This window comes from Hylobates moloch, unplaced genomic scaffold (assembly GCF_009828535.3).
Source record: "Hylobates moloch isolate HMO894 unplaced genomic scaffold, HMol_V3 SCAFFOLD_6, whole genome shotgun sequence".
NCBI lineage: Eukaryota > Metazoa > Chordata > Mammalia > Primates > Hylobatidae > Hylobates > Hylobates moloch.
This window is the reverse complement of record NW_026652281.1, coordinates 101,960,467-101,978,662: the sequence shown is the minus strand read 5'-3', so window position 1 is coordinate 101,978,662 and position 18,196 is coordinate 101,960,467. Positions and strand designations below refer to the sequence as shown.

At 45.7% G+C, this 18,196-nt stretch overlaps 1 protein-coding gene across 4 annotated transcripts in view; it reads right to left on the bottom strand.

Moving 5' to 3' along the window:
- The window catches only part of CDH5 (cadherin 5), a 39,250-nt gene that overhangs the window by 7,362 nt on the left and 13,692 nt on the right, over window positions 1–18,196 (bottom strand). For all 4 annotated transcript variants that reach the window (XM_032157539.2, XM_058441063.1, XM_058441062.1 and 1 more), the window contains exons 3-8: window positions 11,877–12,165; window positions 10,570–10,686; window positions 9,502–9,666; window positions 8,434–8,621; window positions 6,641–6,888; window positions 743–885 (exon numbers count right to left, since the gene is read on the bottom strand). In XM_032157539.2, coding sequence (XP_032013430.1) covers window positions 743–885; window positions 6,641–6,888; window positions 8,434–8,621; window positions 9,502–9,666; window positions 10,570–10,686; window positions 11,877–12,165 — 1,150 coding nt within the window. The remainder of the gene's footprint in view (window positions 1–742; window positions 886–6,640; window positions 6,889–8,433; window positions 8,622–9,501; window positions 9,667–10,569; window positions 10,687–11,876; window positions 12,166–18,196) is intronic.

Below are 18,196 nucleotides of genomic sequence, written 5' to 3'. Positions count from 1 at the left end.
GCCAAACATGCAGGAGTCCATTACAGTTTGGGGCAGCAGCTGTGTTGGCAGAAGTGAGTCTGCGTGGTCCTGGCAGGCGCCAGGGATCCTTGGCCTAGTGGGCTCCTGGGTAAAGTGGGAGTATTAATAGTTTTCCTGGAGGGTGATTGTGATTTTCTAATACAGATAAAGGATGCAAAACTCCAACTCTTGCCCCTCCCTCTGGCAAAAATTACACAATTTCTGGAGAAACTCACAATCTCAAAGTTGGAAGCTGCTTCACATTTTGAATGCTACCTATTAACTGGTACATAAACACCCTCTGAAGGAGCATTTCCCAAACAGCCATGATACTAAGAATCATGGGACCCTTGTTAAATGCACATCTCTGGCTCACTGGACCAGAACCTGCAGGGTGGAGTAGAGCTTTATGCTTAATAGGTGCCTTGGGTGATTCTTGTCACAGAGACATCTGCACAGCCTGTTTCATGACAGTGCTTTTCAAACTGTGACATGCATGAGATTCTGATTCCGTGTGGGGGTGAGGCCCGAGATGCACTTCCAACAAGGTCTCAGGGGATGTTGATACTGCTGGTTCAAGGACCACACTTGGGCATGGAAGCTCTATAGCATCCCAACCAGCGGGTGCTTCAGCAGGCACTTCTAATACGTCTAGAGACCCCAAAGTATTGATTATGCCAGTTTTGGAAGAATGAGGGAAAAGGAAAAGGATCCAGGTGCCCTGCCAGATGTGGCCACTCACCAGTGGAATCCAGTTCTTTGGCCTCCACAGTCAGGTTATACCAGGGGTAGACTTCTCTGTCCAGTTCTTTCTCATTGTAAATGTCCCCCTTTTTTGTGACTCGGAAGAATTGGCCCTTGTCACTCGTCCTGCGGATGGAGTATCTGCCCAGGGGAGAGAGTTTCATGGCTTTCCATTGTTCTTTGCTGAGTCTATACTCCTCAGCATGATGGACAAGGCCCTCCTGCACCTGTCCCCTGCATCCCACTCCATGCCCCTCTCTCACTGCTCATTGCACTCTGCCACTCAGACAAGAGCGGACCTACACAGAGGGATTCAGGATAGCAAGATAATGTCTTTGATTTTAGTTACATTGCCATCACTGGACTGAAGGTGGTACCTGAGACCATCAGATGCACTTTCAGAGCTGAACAGGTGACATCACACCATAGCTGGGACTTGTTTTAGTGATTAATGAAAAGATCATTGGGCAAGAGCCAGGAAGGAATACAAAAAGAGCTGGAAGAGATATGAAGTAATTACAAAGAAATTAACTTTGTGAAATAAAAAATTTAAAAAGTTCTTTCAGAAATCAGGAAAAATCTATGGAAAGATAAATATATATGTTTTGTGTATATAGGAATAATAGTTGCTATTAATGAGGAAAATCCCAGAACAAACAGAACAGAAGAAATACAAAAAAAAAAAAAAAAAAAAAAAGAAAAGAAAACTTTTCTGATCTGAAGAAAGGCTTGAGTCTACAGATTATGTCATTGACATCAGGCATCATTGAAAAAACCCCAATATTTAGGCATATCCTGATGACACTTATGAATTTCAAGGCTGTGTGAAGAAACTGAAAAGAGTCCAGACAGAAAGAAATAATTTCCTTATGAAGAAAGAAGAATCAGATTTGCCTCAGATGCCCCCACAAAGTTAAATACTAGAATACATTGATAGTATTTTTGAAGGGAAGTGTTTATAATCTGAGGATTATATGAATATATCTAGGTGTTATTAGAAGACAAGGTTGGGCACAGTGGCTCACACCTGTAATTTGAGTGCTTTGGGAGGCACTGAAGCTGGAGGTTTGCTTGAGGCCAGGAGTTCAAGACCAGCCCAGGTGACAGAGTGAGACCCTGTCTCACCAAAAAAAAAAAAAATTAGCCTGGTGTGGTGGTGTGTGCCTGTAGTCCCAGATACTCAGAGGCTGAGGTGGGAGGGTTGCTTTAGCCTAGATGTTCAAGGCTGTAGTGAGCTATGGTTGTGCCACTGCACTCTAGCCTGGGTGACAGAAGAAGAACCAGTCCCCCCGACCCCCAAAAAAGGCAAAGAACCAAGATATTTGTGTCCTGAATTTTTTTTTGAAAACTTACTGTATCTAACTAAACATCTCAATATAAAGTAAAAACCTGGTATGGGAAGAATTAAAACAAAACTATTGATTTGTTTATCATACATAGAAAAGCAACGGGTGTGTGTATGTGTAAAATAGTTTTAACTAGAAAATATAGGTCCAAGAAAACATTTTAAATTTTGCAGATAGAAGTAAATCTCACTGGTAGAAATAAAAATGGATGCCCCTCATCCAAGTATCTAGGAGAAAAAAAAAATAAAGAAACATAGACTGTATAGCAAAGATGAAGAAATGAAAAAAGCCATGAAGTTTGATAAACGAGAAATGTAAAACAAGATAAAAGAAGTGACATCAAACATATCAATTATGATGAAAAATGTAAATAGGTTAAACACAAAGCATTTCAGTTTAGATTAAAAAGCAAAGCCAAATGCATTCTTGTTTTCAAGAGACAACTTAATGCCAAATGACCTGGAAAAGTTAAAAGTAAAGGTTGGAAAATTTGCATTAGGCGAATATGAATAACATGAAAACAGGACTAACAAATGTAACATCAGGAAACAGAATTAAAGGCAAAATATTTAAGCAGAACAAATTGGCTAATTACGTTCGGATGAAAGTTACAAACCATAATGAAGGTAAGATAGTTGCAAACCTTTGTTAACTGAATAGAAAAATTTAAATACATAAAGTCAAAACTTAGATATTCTAGGAAGAAGTGGGCACAAATACAATTGTATCACATCACAGAACAGGCTAAAGCAAAACAAAAAAAATCCCCTCTGACTTATAAATGAAAATAAAGAAATCAAGTCAATCTCTTAAATAAACCCTTGGATCAAAGGAGAAACAAAAATTATAATTACAGGCTATTTAGAATAGAATGGCAATGAAAAGAGTAGTCCCAAAACTTAGGACATGAGGCCAAAATGGAAGAACATATTTTGTCCTTAATAAGAAGACTTAATACCCTTGAAACATTAGCTATACCAAAATTAATATATAAACACTAGTGTTTATAATATACAAACACTAGAATTCGAATGTTTAAAAAAACCCTGGATACGAAATTTTAAATTTCACAAAAGAAAAAATGAGAGTTGACAAAAAATTTTATCAAACGAAAAAGCAACATGGGAAGGACTTTTACGTGTATCTAAGATCTAGTGTAAAGCTATATGGTTTGGATCTGTGTCCCCACCGAATCTCATGTCGAAATGTAATCCCCAGTGTTGGAGGTGGGCCCTGGTGGGAGGTGGATAGACAATGGGACAGAGTTCTCATGAATGGGTTAGCACCATCCCCTAGGTTCTGCTCTCAAGATAGTGAGTTATCATGAGATCAGGTTGTTGAAAAGTGTGTAACAACTCCCTTCCCACTCCTGTTCTGGCCGTGTAACATGTGCCTGCGTCCCCAGGATTGTAAGTTTCCTGAGGCCTCCCCAGAAGGGGAAGCCACTATACTTCCTGTATAGCTTGTGGAAATGTGAACCAATTAAACCTCTTTTCTTTATAAATTACCCAGTCTTAACTATTTCTTTATAGAAGAATGGACTTATACAAGCTAGTAGAATAAAACAGAATGGCTTTGCTATAGAACAGTAGATAGGACAGAGAATTAGAAGTACATACAGGTATATACAGAGAACTTAGTATATAACAAAGGTGGGAAAACGATGACTTATTATTATAATATTTAGTAAATGGTGCTGGCAAAATCAGCTATGCATCTGCAATAAAATAAGATTGAATTGAATTTATACTTACTATTGCATATTATATGGCTCTAAAAAATATCTGTTGGGAGCAATCAGGCAGGAGAAGGAAATAAAGGGTATTCAACTAGGAAAAGAGGAAGTCAAATTGTCACTGTTTGCAGATGACATGATTGTATATCTAGAAAACCCCATTGTCTCAGCCCAAAATCTCCTTAAGCTGATTAGCAACTTCAGCAAAGTCTCAGGATACAAAATTAATGTACAAAAATCACAAGCATTCTTGTACACCAATAACAGACAAACAGAGAGCCAAATCATGAGTGAACTCCCATTCACAATTGCTTCAAAGAGAATAAAATACCTAGGAATCCAACTTACAAGGGATGTGAAGGACCTCTTCAAGGAGAACTACAAACCACTGCTCAATGAAATAAAAGAGGATACAAACAAATGGAAGAACATTCCATGCTCATGGGTTGGAAGAATCAATATCGTGAAAATGGCCATACTGCCCAAGGTCATTTATAGATTCAATGCCATCCCCATCAAGCTACCAATGACTTTCTTCACAGAATTGGAAAAAACTACTTTAAAGTTCATATGGAACCAAAAAAGAGCCCGCATCGCCAAGTCAATCCTAAGCCAAAAGAACAAAGCTGGAGGCATCACGCTACCTGACTTTAAACTATACTACAAGGCTACAGTAACCAAAACAGCATGGTACTGGTACCACAACAGAGACATAGATCAATGGAACAGAACAGAGCCCTCAGAAATGACACCGCATAGCTACAACTATCTGATCTTTGACAACCCTGACAAAAACAAGAAATGGGGAAAGGATTCCCTATTTAATAAATGGTGCTGGGAAAACTGGCTAGCCATATGTAGAAAGCTGAAACTGGATCCCTTCCTTACACCTTATACAAAAATTAATTCAAGATGGATTAAAGACTTAAATGTTAGACCTAAAACCATTAAAATCCTACAAGAAAACCTAGGCAATACCATTCAGGACATAGGCGTGGGCAAGGACTTCATGTCTAAAACACCAAAAGCAATGGCAACAAAAGCAAAAATTGACAAATGGGATCTCATTAAACTAAAGAGCTTCTGCACAGCAAAAGAAACTATCATCAGAGTGAACAGGCAACCTACAGAATGGGAGAAAATTTTTGCAACCTACTCATCTGACAAAGGGCTAATATCCAGAATCTACAATGAACTCAAACAAATTTACAAGAAAAAAACAAACAACCCCATCAAAAAGTGGGCAGAGGACATGAACAGACACTTCTCAAAAGAAGACATTTATGCACCCAAAAAACACATGAAGAAATGCTCATCATCACTGGCCATCAGAGAAATGCAAATCAAAACCACAGTGAGATACCATCTCACACCAGTTAGAATGGCCATCATTAAAAAATCAGGAAACAACAGGTGCTGGAGAGGCTGTGGAGAAATAGGAACACTTTTACACTGTTGGTGGGACTGTAAACTAGTTCAACCATTGTGGAAGTCAGTGTGGCGATTCCTCAGGGATCTCGAACTAGAAATACCATTTGACCCAGCCATCCCATTACTGGGTATATACCCAAAGGAGTATAAAACACGCTGCTATAAAGACACATGCACACGTATGTTTATTGTGGCACTATTCACAATAGCAAAGAGTTGGAACCAACCCAAATGTCCAACAACGATAGACTGGATTAAGAAAATGTGGCACATATACACCATGGAATACTATGCAGCCATAAAAAATGATGAGTTCGTGTCCTTTGTAGGGACATGGATGAAACTGGAAAACATCATTCTCAGTAAACTATCGCAAGGACAAAAAACCAAACACCGCATGTTCTCACTCATAGGTGGGAATTGAACAATGAGAACTCATGGACACAGGAGGGGGTACATCACTCCAGGGACTGTTGTGGGGTGGGGGGAGGGGGGAGAGACAGCATTAGGAGATGTACCTAATGCTACATGACGCGTTAATGGGTGCAGGAAATCAACATGGCACATGGATACATATGTAACAAACCTGCACATTGTGCACATGTACCCTAAAACCCTAAAGTATAATAAAAAAAAAATAAATAAAAATAAAAATAAAAAATAAAAAAAATAAAAAATGATTAAAAAAAAATCTGTTGGAACTATATCTTTTTTTCTAAAGATTGTAAAAGAGAAATTTAATTAAGATAGAAGAGCAAATATCGATGAAATGAGCATGGCATGATCCAAAAACATTTTAAAACAATCAAACATCAAAAGCAAACAGACAACAACAAACCCACCACAAATGCATCCACATGTTTGTGTGGTCACGAAAAGAAAGGAGCAATTAGGACCAGGTTAGGCCATGAATATGAGTTATCTGAGAGTGGGGGTTATCAGTGTTTTCTTGGTAGATCTTTGTGTTGTTTCACTGTACAAAATGAACACTTCTTACTTTTGTGGTTTGGGGGAGATAGATTCAAGAATACAGTTTTAGTGAAGGCGCCTCTGGTGTGTCGTCTGATTGGTTGCTTTGTTGACTGTCAGATCTTACCACATAGGACTGGTGAGAGCTGTGGTGCAGAGAATAAGCCTTCAAGGCTGGACAGAGGACAAGTGGCTTTGCATGCCCAGGACCATGCTAGGTCGGGGAGCCCGGGCAGGTCAAGATGCCAGGCTGCCAAGTGCAAGAGCTTGGGCTTCTGGTCTTGCCTCTGTCACTTTCCCTGTAAGTGCCAGGAGAAGCCAGTTCCCCTCTCTGAGTCCTGGCCTCAGACCAGCAGGCATAGGAACATCCAGGCCGGATTGTCCTTATCATCCTCATCGACACGTGCCCCCTTACCCAATGCTATGCCTAGCCGCGTCGGGGTCCATGGCCAGCACTGTGCCGATCAGAGGCTTCTTCTGGTTTTCCTTCAGCTGGAAGTGGTAGAAAGGCTGCTGGAAAATGGGGGGCTCGTCCACATCTGTGATGTTGATAATGACCTGGGCTCTGTTTCCCGCGGGAGGGCTCATGTATCGGAGGTCGATGGTGGGGTCTGTGGCCTCGACGATGAAGCTGTATTGCTGGATGTATTCATAATCCAGAGGCTGCGTAAGAAAAAAGGATGGTGAGTGCCTGCTCTGGGCCAAGCATGTGTGTGGCACATGATCTGCATAGCAACCGTGCAAGGTAGTACCAGGATGACACCCATTTTATAGATGAGGGGCCCATGGCCTTGACAAGTGATATTTCTGAGGTCATCAAGACAGCGGCTGGGCCGGGTGTCTGTCTTCAGCTGCTCCCCATTTCATCTCAGCAGCCTCATGTCCACACCCACAACCCTGGCTCTGTGCCTGGCCCTGTTTCCAGCATTTGGGACATGCAGTGGATCAACTATGGTCCTGCTCTTAAGGGCATCACTAGTGGTTCTACCCACAGGTCCTTAAGGACAGGCTTTTTCTTTGTTTTTGAGACAGAATAGTGCTCTTGGTGCCCAGATTGAAGTGCAATGGCGCGATCTCGGCTCACTGAAACTTCCACCTCCCAGGTTCAAGCGATTCTCCTGCCTCAGCCTTCCAAGTAGCTGGGATTACAGGCACCTGCCACCACACCCGGCTAATTTTGGTATTTTTAGTAGAGACGGGGTTTCACCATATTGGCCAGGCTGGTCTCAAACTCCTGACCTCAGGTGATCCACCTGCGTTGGCCTCCCAAAGTGCTGGGATTACAGGCATGAATCACCAGGACCGGCCGGACATGCTTTTTCTTTATGCCTTTGCTCAAGATCCTTCTCCTGCCCTTGCCTGCCTAGAAAACTCCTACTCATCCCTCAGGAAGCCAAGCAGAAGGTAATCAGATGCTCTATCAGAAACCCCTCCCAGCAGAGGTAATTGCTCCCTGTTCAGAGCTGCTGTGTATCTCTTACACCTGGCTGTACTTTTTTTGTTCATGCGTATGTCTTCCCCATTCGCTGAGACCTTTGCTGACACTGGAGGCTGTGTCTGCCTCTCCTTGGTGTTTCCAAGCCCCAGCATGGGGCTGGGTCAGAGAAGGACTCAGGCCCAGGACTTGCAGTCCTCTGTATGGCCATTCCAGAGGCATTTTTTATGCCCCTCACAGGACCTCTCCCTCCTCTTCCAGATTCAGTTGATCTGGCTTCTCTGGCTGTCAGCAGCATCCAGTGTCAGTGGCCATCCATGTCACCACAATTACTCACCGTTTTCTTCATGCTGATGGATTTCTACTGGGCAGGACACATGGCAGGCCAGAAAGTGCCAGAGAGGTAATAACTCCAGGGGCAGCCCTCAGTCAACATCACAGAGAGTGGGTGTATAAATACCCCAGCTCCTTGACCCTCAGCTGCTCCAACTCTGAGATGTGTTCCACACTGATCCCACAATGAGTCATTGCTCCTGGGGCTTCCTAGGATCACCTCCCAGATAAACAATTTACACCCAGTCATGGCCTTAAGATCTGCTTCCCGAGTAACTTGGCCTAAGACACTGGATCACAGTCTCCATGAACACATGACCAGCTTGGAGCTTTGATGGTCCTTTGATGGTCTCTGGCCCAGGAGTAATCCCCAAGCAGGACCTGTGGGTGCCAAGAGCCCCACGCCTCACATCTGACATTGTTGCCATTGGCCTACAAACCTTTGTGGGCTTGATGATGCCCTCGTTGTGGGTGGGGTTTGTCTCAATGGTGAAAGCGTCCTGGTAGTCGCCCCGCAAGATGCTGTACTTGGTCATCCGGTTCTGGGGCTCATCTGGGTCCTCAACAAACAGAGAGCCCACAGAGGTGCCCACACGGGTGTCTTCAGGCACGACAAATGTGTACTTGGCTGATGCAAACAGAGCACCCCAAAGGGCCTTGGGTTAATGAGATAGAATAGGCGATTGTCTCTTTCAGCTATTCTAACATATTTTGATACAAGAAATGGGCATAATAAAACAATCATAAATAATAATACCCCTGGGATTCTCAAGGTAAAGAGGGTCTTCCCTATCTGTATGTCCGTCTATCCATCCCTCCATCCAATAAATAGCTATTGAGCACCTATTGTATGCCAAGCACTTTGCTAGGGGACCTGTCAATGGACAAGAGAGACAAGTCCTGCCTTCAGGGAGCTTATGCCATGTACGAGGAAGCCACTTCAGGACAGCTGGCCTGTCTCTAGGGCGGCTGAACAACTGAATGACAGCATCAGCACTGGGAGTTGTAAGCGGAGAGCCATCCGCCCCAGCGCATGGGAAAAGCTCTCATTAGACATTCTTTGTGGGGTGGATCAGTGTGTAGGTGGGGTCAGGGCCCAGCCCTGGCTCTGGATATAGAACTTTGCTGTCCCCATGTTCACTGGCTTGTGGGAATTTCTAGATGGGACATGGGTCTCAGGGCTTTGATTTTCTCAAGCCCGTGGGATCTAGGTGAAACTGCTTGTGTCTCATGGTGGGACACAGTACAGTGGTGGCACCCAGCAGGGAGTGGGATTTCCCTCTGGCCTATGAGGGGACTGTGGCAGGGGGCAGCAGGATGGCCTTGGGAATGTGGTATTGGGATGGAAGCAGAGCCCCTCCCTTCACCCAAAGGACTCTTTTGGGCATCAGGCCTACCCTGGGATAGAGGGAGAGGTAAAGGGATGTGTAACTCTTCTCCCAGAGCCCAAGTCACTGAGTCTGGGGTATCCCAGCCCCCCTTCCCAGGGCCCTTGAGGAGGGGCTCACTCTGGGTGAAGAAGGGGAAGTTGTCATTGATGTCTTGCAGAGTGACCAGCACGGTGGCCGTGCCCGAGTCCCCCCGGAGGCCCTGGGCATCTCGCGCTTCCACCACGATCTCATACCTGGCCTGCTTCTCTCGGTCCAAGCTTTTGGTTATTGTGACAATACGTCCTGCAAAAAGAGTCCCAGCAGGAGCCATGTTACCAGCTTCTAGAAAATACTGATGCCTAGGGCCTGCCCAGAGAGAACCTGACTTAAGAGCTTCCCAGGTGATTCCACTGTGCAACTGGGGCTGAGAACTGTGAGTCTACAACCCGCTACCTCCATAGCCTATACTGTGAGGCCAAAGCTGGCCCAATAGTTGGGTTCAGTATTGGTCCTCGCCACCTGAAATATTGTGTTGACAAAGACCATGAGGCTATATCTAGGCTCAGAGGGAAAGAGTGCTGTGATAGATTAGTGATGTCTGCCTTGGTGCACTGTAGCATAGTAGTGGCATCTGTGCTATGTATTTGCCATCTCTCTGAAAGACAGTTCCCCTGGACTTCTTTCTTGCTCCCAAGAGTCAGTCCTTATATTTTTTGTTAAGTCACCACATGAGCCTTGCTGCCTTTATACATGATCTAACTCAAACTTTACAACTACCATACAATATAAATATAAGCATTCCTACTTCCTAGATGAGGGAACTAAGGCTTGCAGAAGTTAGTTGATTTGTCCAAGGTCTCTAGAGGGGGTGAGTGGCAGAGCTGGCTTTGGAAACCGGTCTATCTGAACCTGCACCCAGAGCGGCTAGCCAGCATCCTCTGCTGCCCCTTGGCCACTTCTTGGGTAACAAGATCCTGATTTTGTTCCCTGGACTTGAGTCCACGTCTTGGGCATCTGCCTGCTTCCTTCTCCCTTGACCAGCCGCCTTGTCTTTACATATGATGCTGACTACTTCCATGGTACAGCGTGGTTCAGTAGCTAGTGAAACCTGTCAGACTGGACTTCCCTTAGCACATGCACCTGGAGTATCCACCTCCCCTTGTCCCTCCAAGTCATTGACTGTCCAGGAGTGTTAGTCACACAGACCAGAATTATCGATGGCAAAATACTCTTTCCCCTTCAGGATTTGGTACATGACAGAGGCGTGGTCTCCCACAGTGGGGTCGTCTGCATCCACTGCTGTCACAGAGATGACCGAGGTCCCTGCAGAGAGAGAATCCTGGGGTTGCTGACTTGTGACTGCAAGGCCCCTTACCCCATTCCTGGAACAGAGCAGATGGGGATCAGGCTGTGCTCTGTCCCTACCTCCCCCAGGTCCTGGGAATAAAAGGCTGTTTTGTTTTCTGAGGAGCCTGCATGGGGGCAAAGTGCTAGTGGCAGTGGGAGCCCAGCCAGGTCAACCTTGAAGGGGTCAAAGAGATCAGGTGGTTTGTGTGATTCCTGGGGAAATGAGGGAGGGGCGGAGGGTTGGGGCCAGGGAGAGAAACCGAGGACAGCAATAAGCTGCTTCTCCCTCTCCTGGAAAGGTGCCCCCAAAGGGGTGGTGTCACTTCTCGCATCCCCTTGAACTCCAGGATCTCACACTCAATCTGAAGGTCTGGTCCCAGGGTCCTGGCTGGAGACTCTGGACTGAGGAGGGAAGCTCTTTTCTGGCACCCTCTGGAGTCTGAGGGGTACTGAAGAGGTGGAGTAGTAACCTCCTGAGCCCAGAGCCCAGGCTGGTGACATACCTTGTGGCTAGTGCTCTGTCCCCCACACCACACCTGCATGGCCCCTAGACATGAATCCTTTTGCCTTAGTGGCAGGCCATGACAGTCTTCACGTGTAAAGGCTACACTCTTGGTGTGCTAGTCCTGACAGTCAGAGGCAGTGGGTGGAGTTTGTTCCAAAGAGTAGTGAGATATGCCTCTGATGGCCAGGGCTGAGTTCATGATCAAAATCAGGGCACAGTCTATGACTAGGGGCAGGACTCAGTCCATGATCAGAATCAGGGCTAAGTGTATGACTAGGGTCAAGGCTCAGTCCACGATCAGGATCAGGGCTTGGTCTGTGACTAGTGTCAGGGTTCAACCCATGATCAGGATCAGGGCTCTGTCCAGGATCAGGATCAGGGCCAAGTTTATGACTGTAGTCAGGGCTGAGTCCATGATTAGGTTCAGGGCTTAGTCTATGATTAGGGTCAGAGCTCAGCCTGTGGCCAGATCAGAGCTTGTTAGGAACTAGAGTTTCTTTCAAATCGTATAATGTGGCAACACAGGCATTACAATCACTGCCCTGAACTCACTGGATTCCTACCCCAGGCAGTGAAGTGGCTGATGTGAGAGGTGCCCCCAGGTTGGGGATGAGGGAGGGAGAAGGGAGAGGGAGGAGGACAGAGTGGGCATGCAACGTACCCACAGCCGATGACTCAGGCACAGATGCATTGAACAACCGACGCGTGAACACAGGCCAGTTGTCGTTCACGTCGTGTACTTTGATGGTGAAGCTGGAAGGCGTCTCCAGGTTTTCCCCGGTGTCCTTGTCCACAATCACAGCAGTGAGGTGGTACTCTGAGATGTTCTCCCGGTCCAGCCTCTCAATGGCAAACACATCTCCTGTCTCTGCGTCGACCCGGAAGACCTTGTCCACAAATTCTCCTTTGAGCAGGTACTTGGCGTTCTTGCGACTCACACTCGACTTGATCTAGAAAAGAAGAGGTGACGTGAGCTGGGAATGGGTGGCAGCAGCTACGTGTGAGAGTATGTGAGAGTGTGTGTACACAAGTGTGCATGTGCATGTGTGTATGTGGTGTGTGGTGCTGTCCAGGGTCCCTAAATATGACACTGAGATTTTTTCTCAAGAACCTCTGGCAGCCATAAAAAAGAACAAAATCATGTCCTTTGCAGCAACATGGATAGAGCTGCAGGCCATAATCCTAAATGAACCTAAGTGAACTAACCCAGAAGCAATAAATCCAATACCACATATTCTCACTTATAAGTAGGAGCTGAACAATTGGTACATATGGCCATAAAAATGGAAACAATAGACACTGGGGACTCCAAAACAGGGGAGGTTGGGATGAGGGCGAGGGTTGACAAATAACCTATCGGCCATAATGTTCACTATTTGGGTAATGGGTACGCTGGAAGCCCAATCCCCACCAATATGCAATATACATGTAACAAACATGGACATGTACCCCTGAAAATAAAATTTTTAAAAAGCCAAAAAAAAAAAAAAAGAACCTCTGACTAGTCACCAATGAGTTGTTCTCATGGTGTGAGTTGCCTGGCAGAGCCCCAATATGCCTAGAATGGTGCCTGAACAGATTAGGTGTTTAGAAAACATTTCTTGAGTGGAAAAATATACTTGGTGCCATCGGAAGGCAAAGGATATTTTTGCCCTGTAGAAGTCACTTAACCTCTCTGAGTTTTAGTTACCTCATTTGTAAAATGGAAATAATATTGCTTCTGATGTTGCTTTGCTCTGAGGAGTAGAACAGCACTTTTGAAGACAAGTTCTGGGGAACACTGAACTCTTTTGCTGTTCCACACAAAGGTGGGGTCCTAGCCAGTGGTGTGCTGGTGCTGAATTGTATCAGCCTGGCTTTTGAGAACCAGCTTAAATTTTCAGGAATATTTGTGAGCTGATTGTTAAATACAGCCATTATTACAAATTAAATTATGTAAACTTACAATTAAATAAATCATATGAAAAACAACAAATTCTCAGAATTCATCACTTCCTAATTATTTCGCTGCCTTTGACTATGTTTTGAGGTTATCTGTGTTTATGGGATCTGTATGATGGAAATGCTACATAATGATGTGCTCATGAGTGTCTTCTCCCATCTTGTCTTGGCCTTCGATGACATCACATTGATAGCTTGAAATGAGACGTGGTGAGAGTATTTACACCACGGAAATTGGCAAGTGCTACAAATCAGAACCTTTTCCCCTGGACAGCCAGTTGTCAAACATTTATCAGCACACCCCTGGGCCCAGTACAGAAAATGGTACATAAAATATTCTCTTCTTGGAGATTTACGATGTACAGCTCTGCAGAAAAGAACTCCAGTGAGCTTTGTGTAACTCAGGATTTTCCATACTTCTTAGACCGCAGAGCCATTTTTCTGTGTAACATGTCCTGTTCATGTCCCAAGGAATAAGATTTGGAAAATAATATATGTAAAGCATCTTACACCAAACAGGACTCTATAAATGATACTTAATAATTATTAATAATAGAGCCACAGGTTAGAGGATCTTAGAAGGCTAGAATTGCTAAACATTCCATTTAAAGAATCATAGAAAATATTAGGAGCAGTATAGTTCCTATAGAATAGTACTCTATGCATATAAAATGATACGCTCATAGAAGGTTAGTATGTCCCCAAAATAGAATTCTATTCAATTAAAAAATATAACTTGGTGCCTGGGAGGTGCCAGGCCCCCACTAGGAGTACAGAGGGCACAGATCCCATTGTGGCTCTCAGGATCTAGGTTTGCAGCCACAGAGGCTGGCATGCTGAGGAAGTGCAACATTGCTTTTTTTTTTCTTTTTTTGAGATAGAGTTTAGCTCTGTTGCCTAGGCTGGAGTGCAGTGGCACGATCTTGGCTCACTGCAACCTCCGCCTCCTGGGTTCAAGCGATTATTCTGCCTCAGCGTCCTGACTAGCTGGGATTACAGGAGCGTGCCACTGCACCTGGCTAATTTTTCTATTTTTAGTAGAGACGGGGTTTCACCATGTTGGCCAGGCTGGTCTCAAACTCCTGACCTCAAGTGATCTGCCCGCCATGGCCTCCCAAAGTGCTGTGATTACAGGTGTCAGCCACCACGCTCAGCCTCTTTTTTTTTTTTTTTTTTGAGACAGGGGGTTGCTCTGTAGCCCAGGTTAGAGTACAGTGGCTGAGTGTTGGCTCACTACAACTTCCCCGTCCTGAGCTCAATCTATCCTTCTGCCTCAACCTCCAGAGTAGCTGGGACTACAAGTGTGCACCACCAACCTTGGCTAATTTTTGTATTTTTTTGTAGAGATGGGGTCTCACTATGTTGTCCAGGCTGTTCTCAAACTCCTGGGCTCAAGCAATTCTCCTGCCTCGGCCTCTCAGAATGCTGGGATTCCAGGCATGAGCTACTGAGTCTGCCTCACATCATTTAAGGTCAAATAGAGCAAGGGCTTTTGTGTGAAGGCATCTGTTGAGGACTCTTTAGAGAGGCTGGACTCGGGCAGGCGTGGTGGCTCATGCCTGTGATCCCAGCATTTTGAGAGTCCAAGGTGGGTGGATCACTTGAGGTCAGGAGTTTGAGACCAGCCTACATGGTGAAACCCCATCTTTATTAAAAATACAAAAAAAAAATATTAGTTGGGTGTGGCGGCACACGCCTATAGTCTCAGCTACTTGGGAGGCTGAGGGAGGAGGATCATTTGAGCCTGGGAGGCAGAGGTTGCAGTGAGCCAAGATCACGCCACTGCACTCCAGCCTGGGTGACACAGCGAGACTCTGACTCAAAAAAAAAAAAAAAAAAAAAAAAGGCTGGACTCCTCCAGAGAACTCAGAACTCAGAGAGGCTGGGGTCTCCTGAAAGAAGAGGGAGATTCCAGAAGGGTATGGCCACATCCCATGAGGTCTGGAAAGTGTCCCCAGGGTTTAGCAGCAGTGCAGTCATTGGAGCCCTCAGTGAGGGCAGTGACAGGGGTTGATAGGGTGGGAAGTTAGATGATGCAGCCTAGGGAAGAGTCTAGAAGGGGAGGAAGTGGAGACAGGGAGTGAGGATTGCCCCCTTGGTTGGGCAGGGTGGGAGAGAGGTGGGCAGCAACAAGCATCTTGGAGCAAGGCTGTGGTGCACAGGGGGCAGGTGGGTTCATGACAAGGTACTAAGGCCCAGTAGCCAGGATGCATGATGGACAGCTGGACTAGAGGCAAGAAGCTGTGCCTCAGCTCTGTAACCTGTGACCTGCGAGGGCAGTGGAGACTCAAAGAGAAGGGGACAGTTTGGGGTCCTGTGTGAGTTGCTCAAGGTGAGGATAAGATGGTGGCCTTCCAACTGGGTTCTGGGTGGGTGTGTTAGGACCCACCAGGGCAGGGAGGATGGAGGGAGGAAATCAGCTTGGATCTGTGTGATTGGAGTTCTGCATACCATTTCATGTGAATATCCAGTTTCTGTTTTCCTTCCCTTCAATTTTTCTTCCCTAGACTTTATTTTTTAGAACAGTTCCAGATTTACAGAAAAATTGAGAAACTAGGGCAGAGTTTCCAGATGCCTGCTCCTCTTTTTCCCGGAGTATGAACGTCTTACATGAGTGTGGTGCATTTGTTATAATTAATGGACCAATACGGATGCATTATTATTTACCAGAGGGCATAGTTTATGCAGAATTCCTTAGTTTTTTTTTTTACCTAATGTCTTTTTTCTATTCCAGGATCCCACGCTGGATACCACATTCCACTGAGTTGTCATGTTTCTTTAAGTGCCTCATGGCTGTGATAGTTTCTTAGACTTTCATTGGTTTCTGATGACCTTGACAGTTTTGAGGAGTACGAGTCAGGTATTTTGCAGGATGCCCCTCTGTTGGAATTTGTCTGATGTTTTTCTCATGATTAGATGAGGGTTATGGGTTTCTGGGAGCCTCCATTCCCCCTACCCCTGTTTTCTAAGATCACTGTATTTAAACATAACATCTTAATGCCAAAAACCCGTATTTGTGCGTTCAGAAGGCGGCTCAGGACTCGCTCCCATTGTCCAGCCAGGTCTGTAAACAAAGGCTCCAGGCTCTGGCCTTGATAAACAGGGACTTCCTTCCCTCGGATTACATCCTCAGGAGCCGGAGGCGATCCTTGGAGCCCCGTCCTTGCCTTTTCCAGGCACCCTTGTTTCTTCCCAGCATGACGACCCCTTGTGGTTCCTCGGAGACCCAGCCCCATGCCAGGGGCCAAGTGAACGCTGTTGGCAAATGACAGCAGGCCTGGCATTCTTCCTGCTGCTAGAGACCCTTGGGCGAGCCCTTGAAAGGTTGCCCCCACTTTCTACGGACTTTCCCTGACTCACTCCATAGATTTCCTTAAGGTCAGGCATTCTTTTTAGAGGCTGACTCAAGGCACAATTATCCCACCGGGAAGGATGCAGGTGGATTGACGACATTTTCCTGTATGACACAGGGCTCGCATTTGTGTTCAGAGTCAGGAATGCCGGTTTTCCTAGGGCTGCATTCTCCTGGGGCTCTGTCCTGGTCTCCTAGTGTGACCCTGGGCAAGTGTCTTCCCCTATGAGAGTGGCCATGCTGGAGAACTTCAAGATCCCAGTTATTGTTGGGAGCCATGGGCACAGCCAGCTGGCTGTGGGTGGGGCTCCGAGTGGAGATTCCCCAGCTGGCCCCATTCCAGTCCAATTTTGTCAAATGCTGCACAGATCTTTCCTAATTTCCCAAATGGGAAAATTTCATGGCAGCCATGGTTGGCCCTGCCCTAAACCCTGAACCCCGAGGCCACGCTGGCCTTCTCAGTCTGAGCATGGGATGGCCCTATAGCCAGTCCACAGATCAAGATCTGCTGGGGCATTTCTGGTGCCATGGCCAGACTGGGCCCATCAAAAGTTCCTCTCCAGCCTGTTTCTCTATAGCCAGAGGGCACCCCCACACCATTTGTGGGGTTCTTTGTCTGACGTATGCTGCCCCTCTAGACCAGGATGGGTAAACTGTTTCTGTAAAGGGCAGGGAGCAAATATTTGCAGCCTTATGGGTCATTTGGTCTTTGTCACCATCACTCAACTTTGCCATTGTAGCATGAAAGCAGCTGTGGGCAATCTGTAAATGAATGAGTGTGGCTGTGTTCCAATAAAACTTTATTTGCAAGTCCAGGCAGTGGGTTGGATTGGGCCTGCAGGGGGTAGTTTGCTGATCCCTGCTCTAGACCACCCTCTCCATGAGAGTGGGGACCATGTCTGTCTTAGCCCACTGTTGTTATCTTTCCGGCACCCAGTCCAGTGCTTGGAATGGTCCTTCCTTTCTCTAGTACATTGACATGTTCTTTTCTGCACCTATCATTTAGATTCCAAGAAGCTGACAAAGTGAGATTTTAACGCACTCAAAATAACTTTCTTCCTCATTGAAAACTCTGAAAGCACACAGTCCATCTACCTGTCATTGTGTGTGAAATTCCACTACTAGGGCCATTCCTTTCAATTAGACTGGATGGCTTTGACATCAGTGACAATTTGACATGGTAAGGCAATTCAGCAGTCACTCAGATATGCTCTGAGCTCTAGGAGGATGGGCTTGGGATAGACATGTTTTAAAGGAGGACAAAGTGAGGGTCAGAGTCTGAGGTCCTGCCTCTGAGGGCAGGCTTGGGTCAGGTACCTCATTATGGGTGTTGTGGAATATGGGGAGCTATGTAGGGTCACAGGGAACAGGGATAGCCTGAGAGAAGGGGTTTTTGAGGAGGTTCAAAGGCCTAGACTGGAGTTGGCAAAAATATGGCCTGGATGATTAACTTCATCTTCAGCACAATTTTGTGGAAGGCTGCACAGTTCTTTTCTGATCTTTCAAATGGGAAAATTTCATGGCAGGGTTGGCTGGTCCTGTCCTAAACCTTGAACCCCCAGGCCAGGCGAGCCTCCTCAGCTTGGGCACTGGATGGCCCTTCTGTTAGTGATATCTAGTTTACAGACCAAGGTCTGGGAGAAATTGAACCATAGAGTTCACCACCACCTCCACCACCATCATCATCA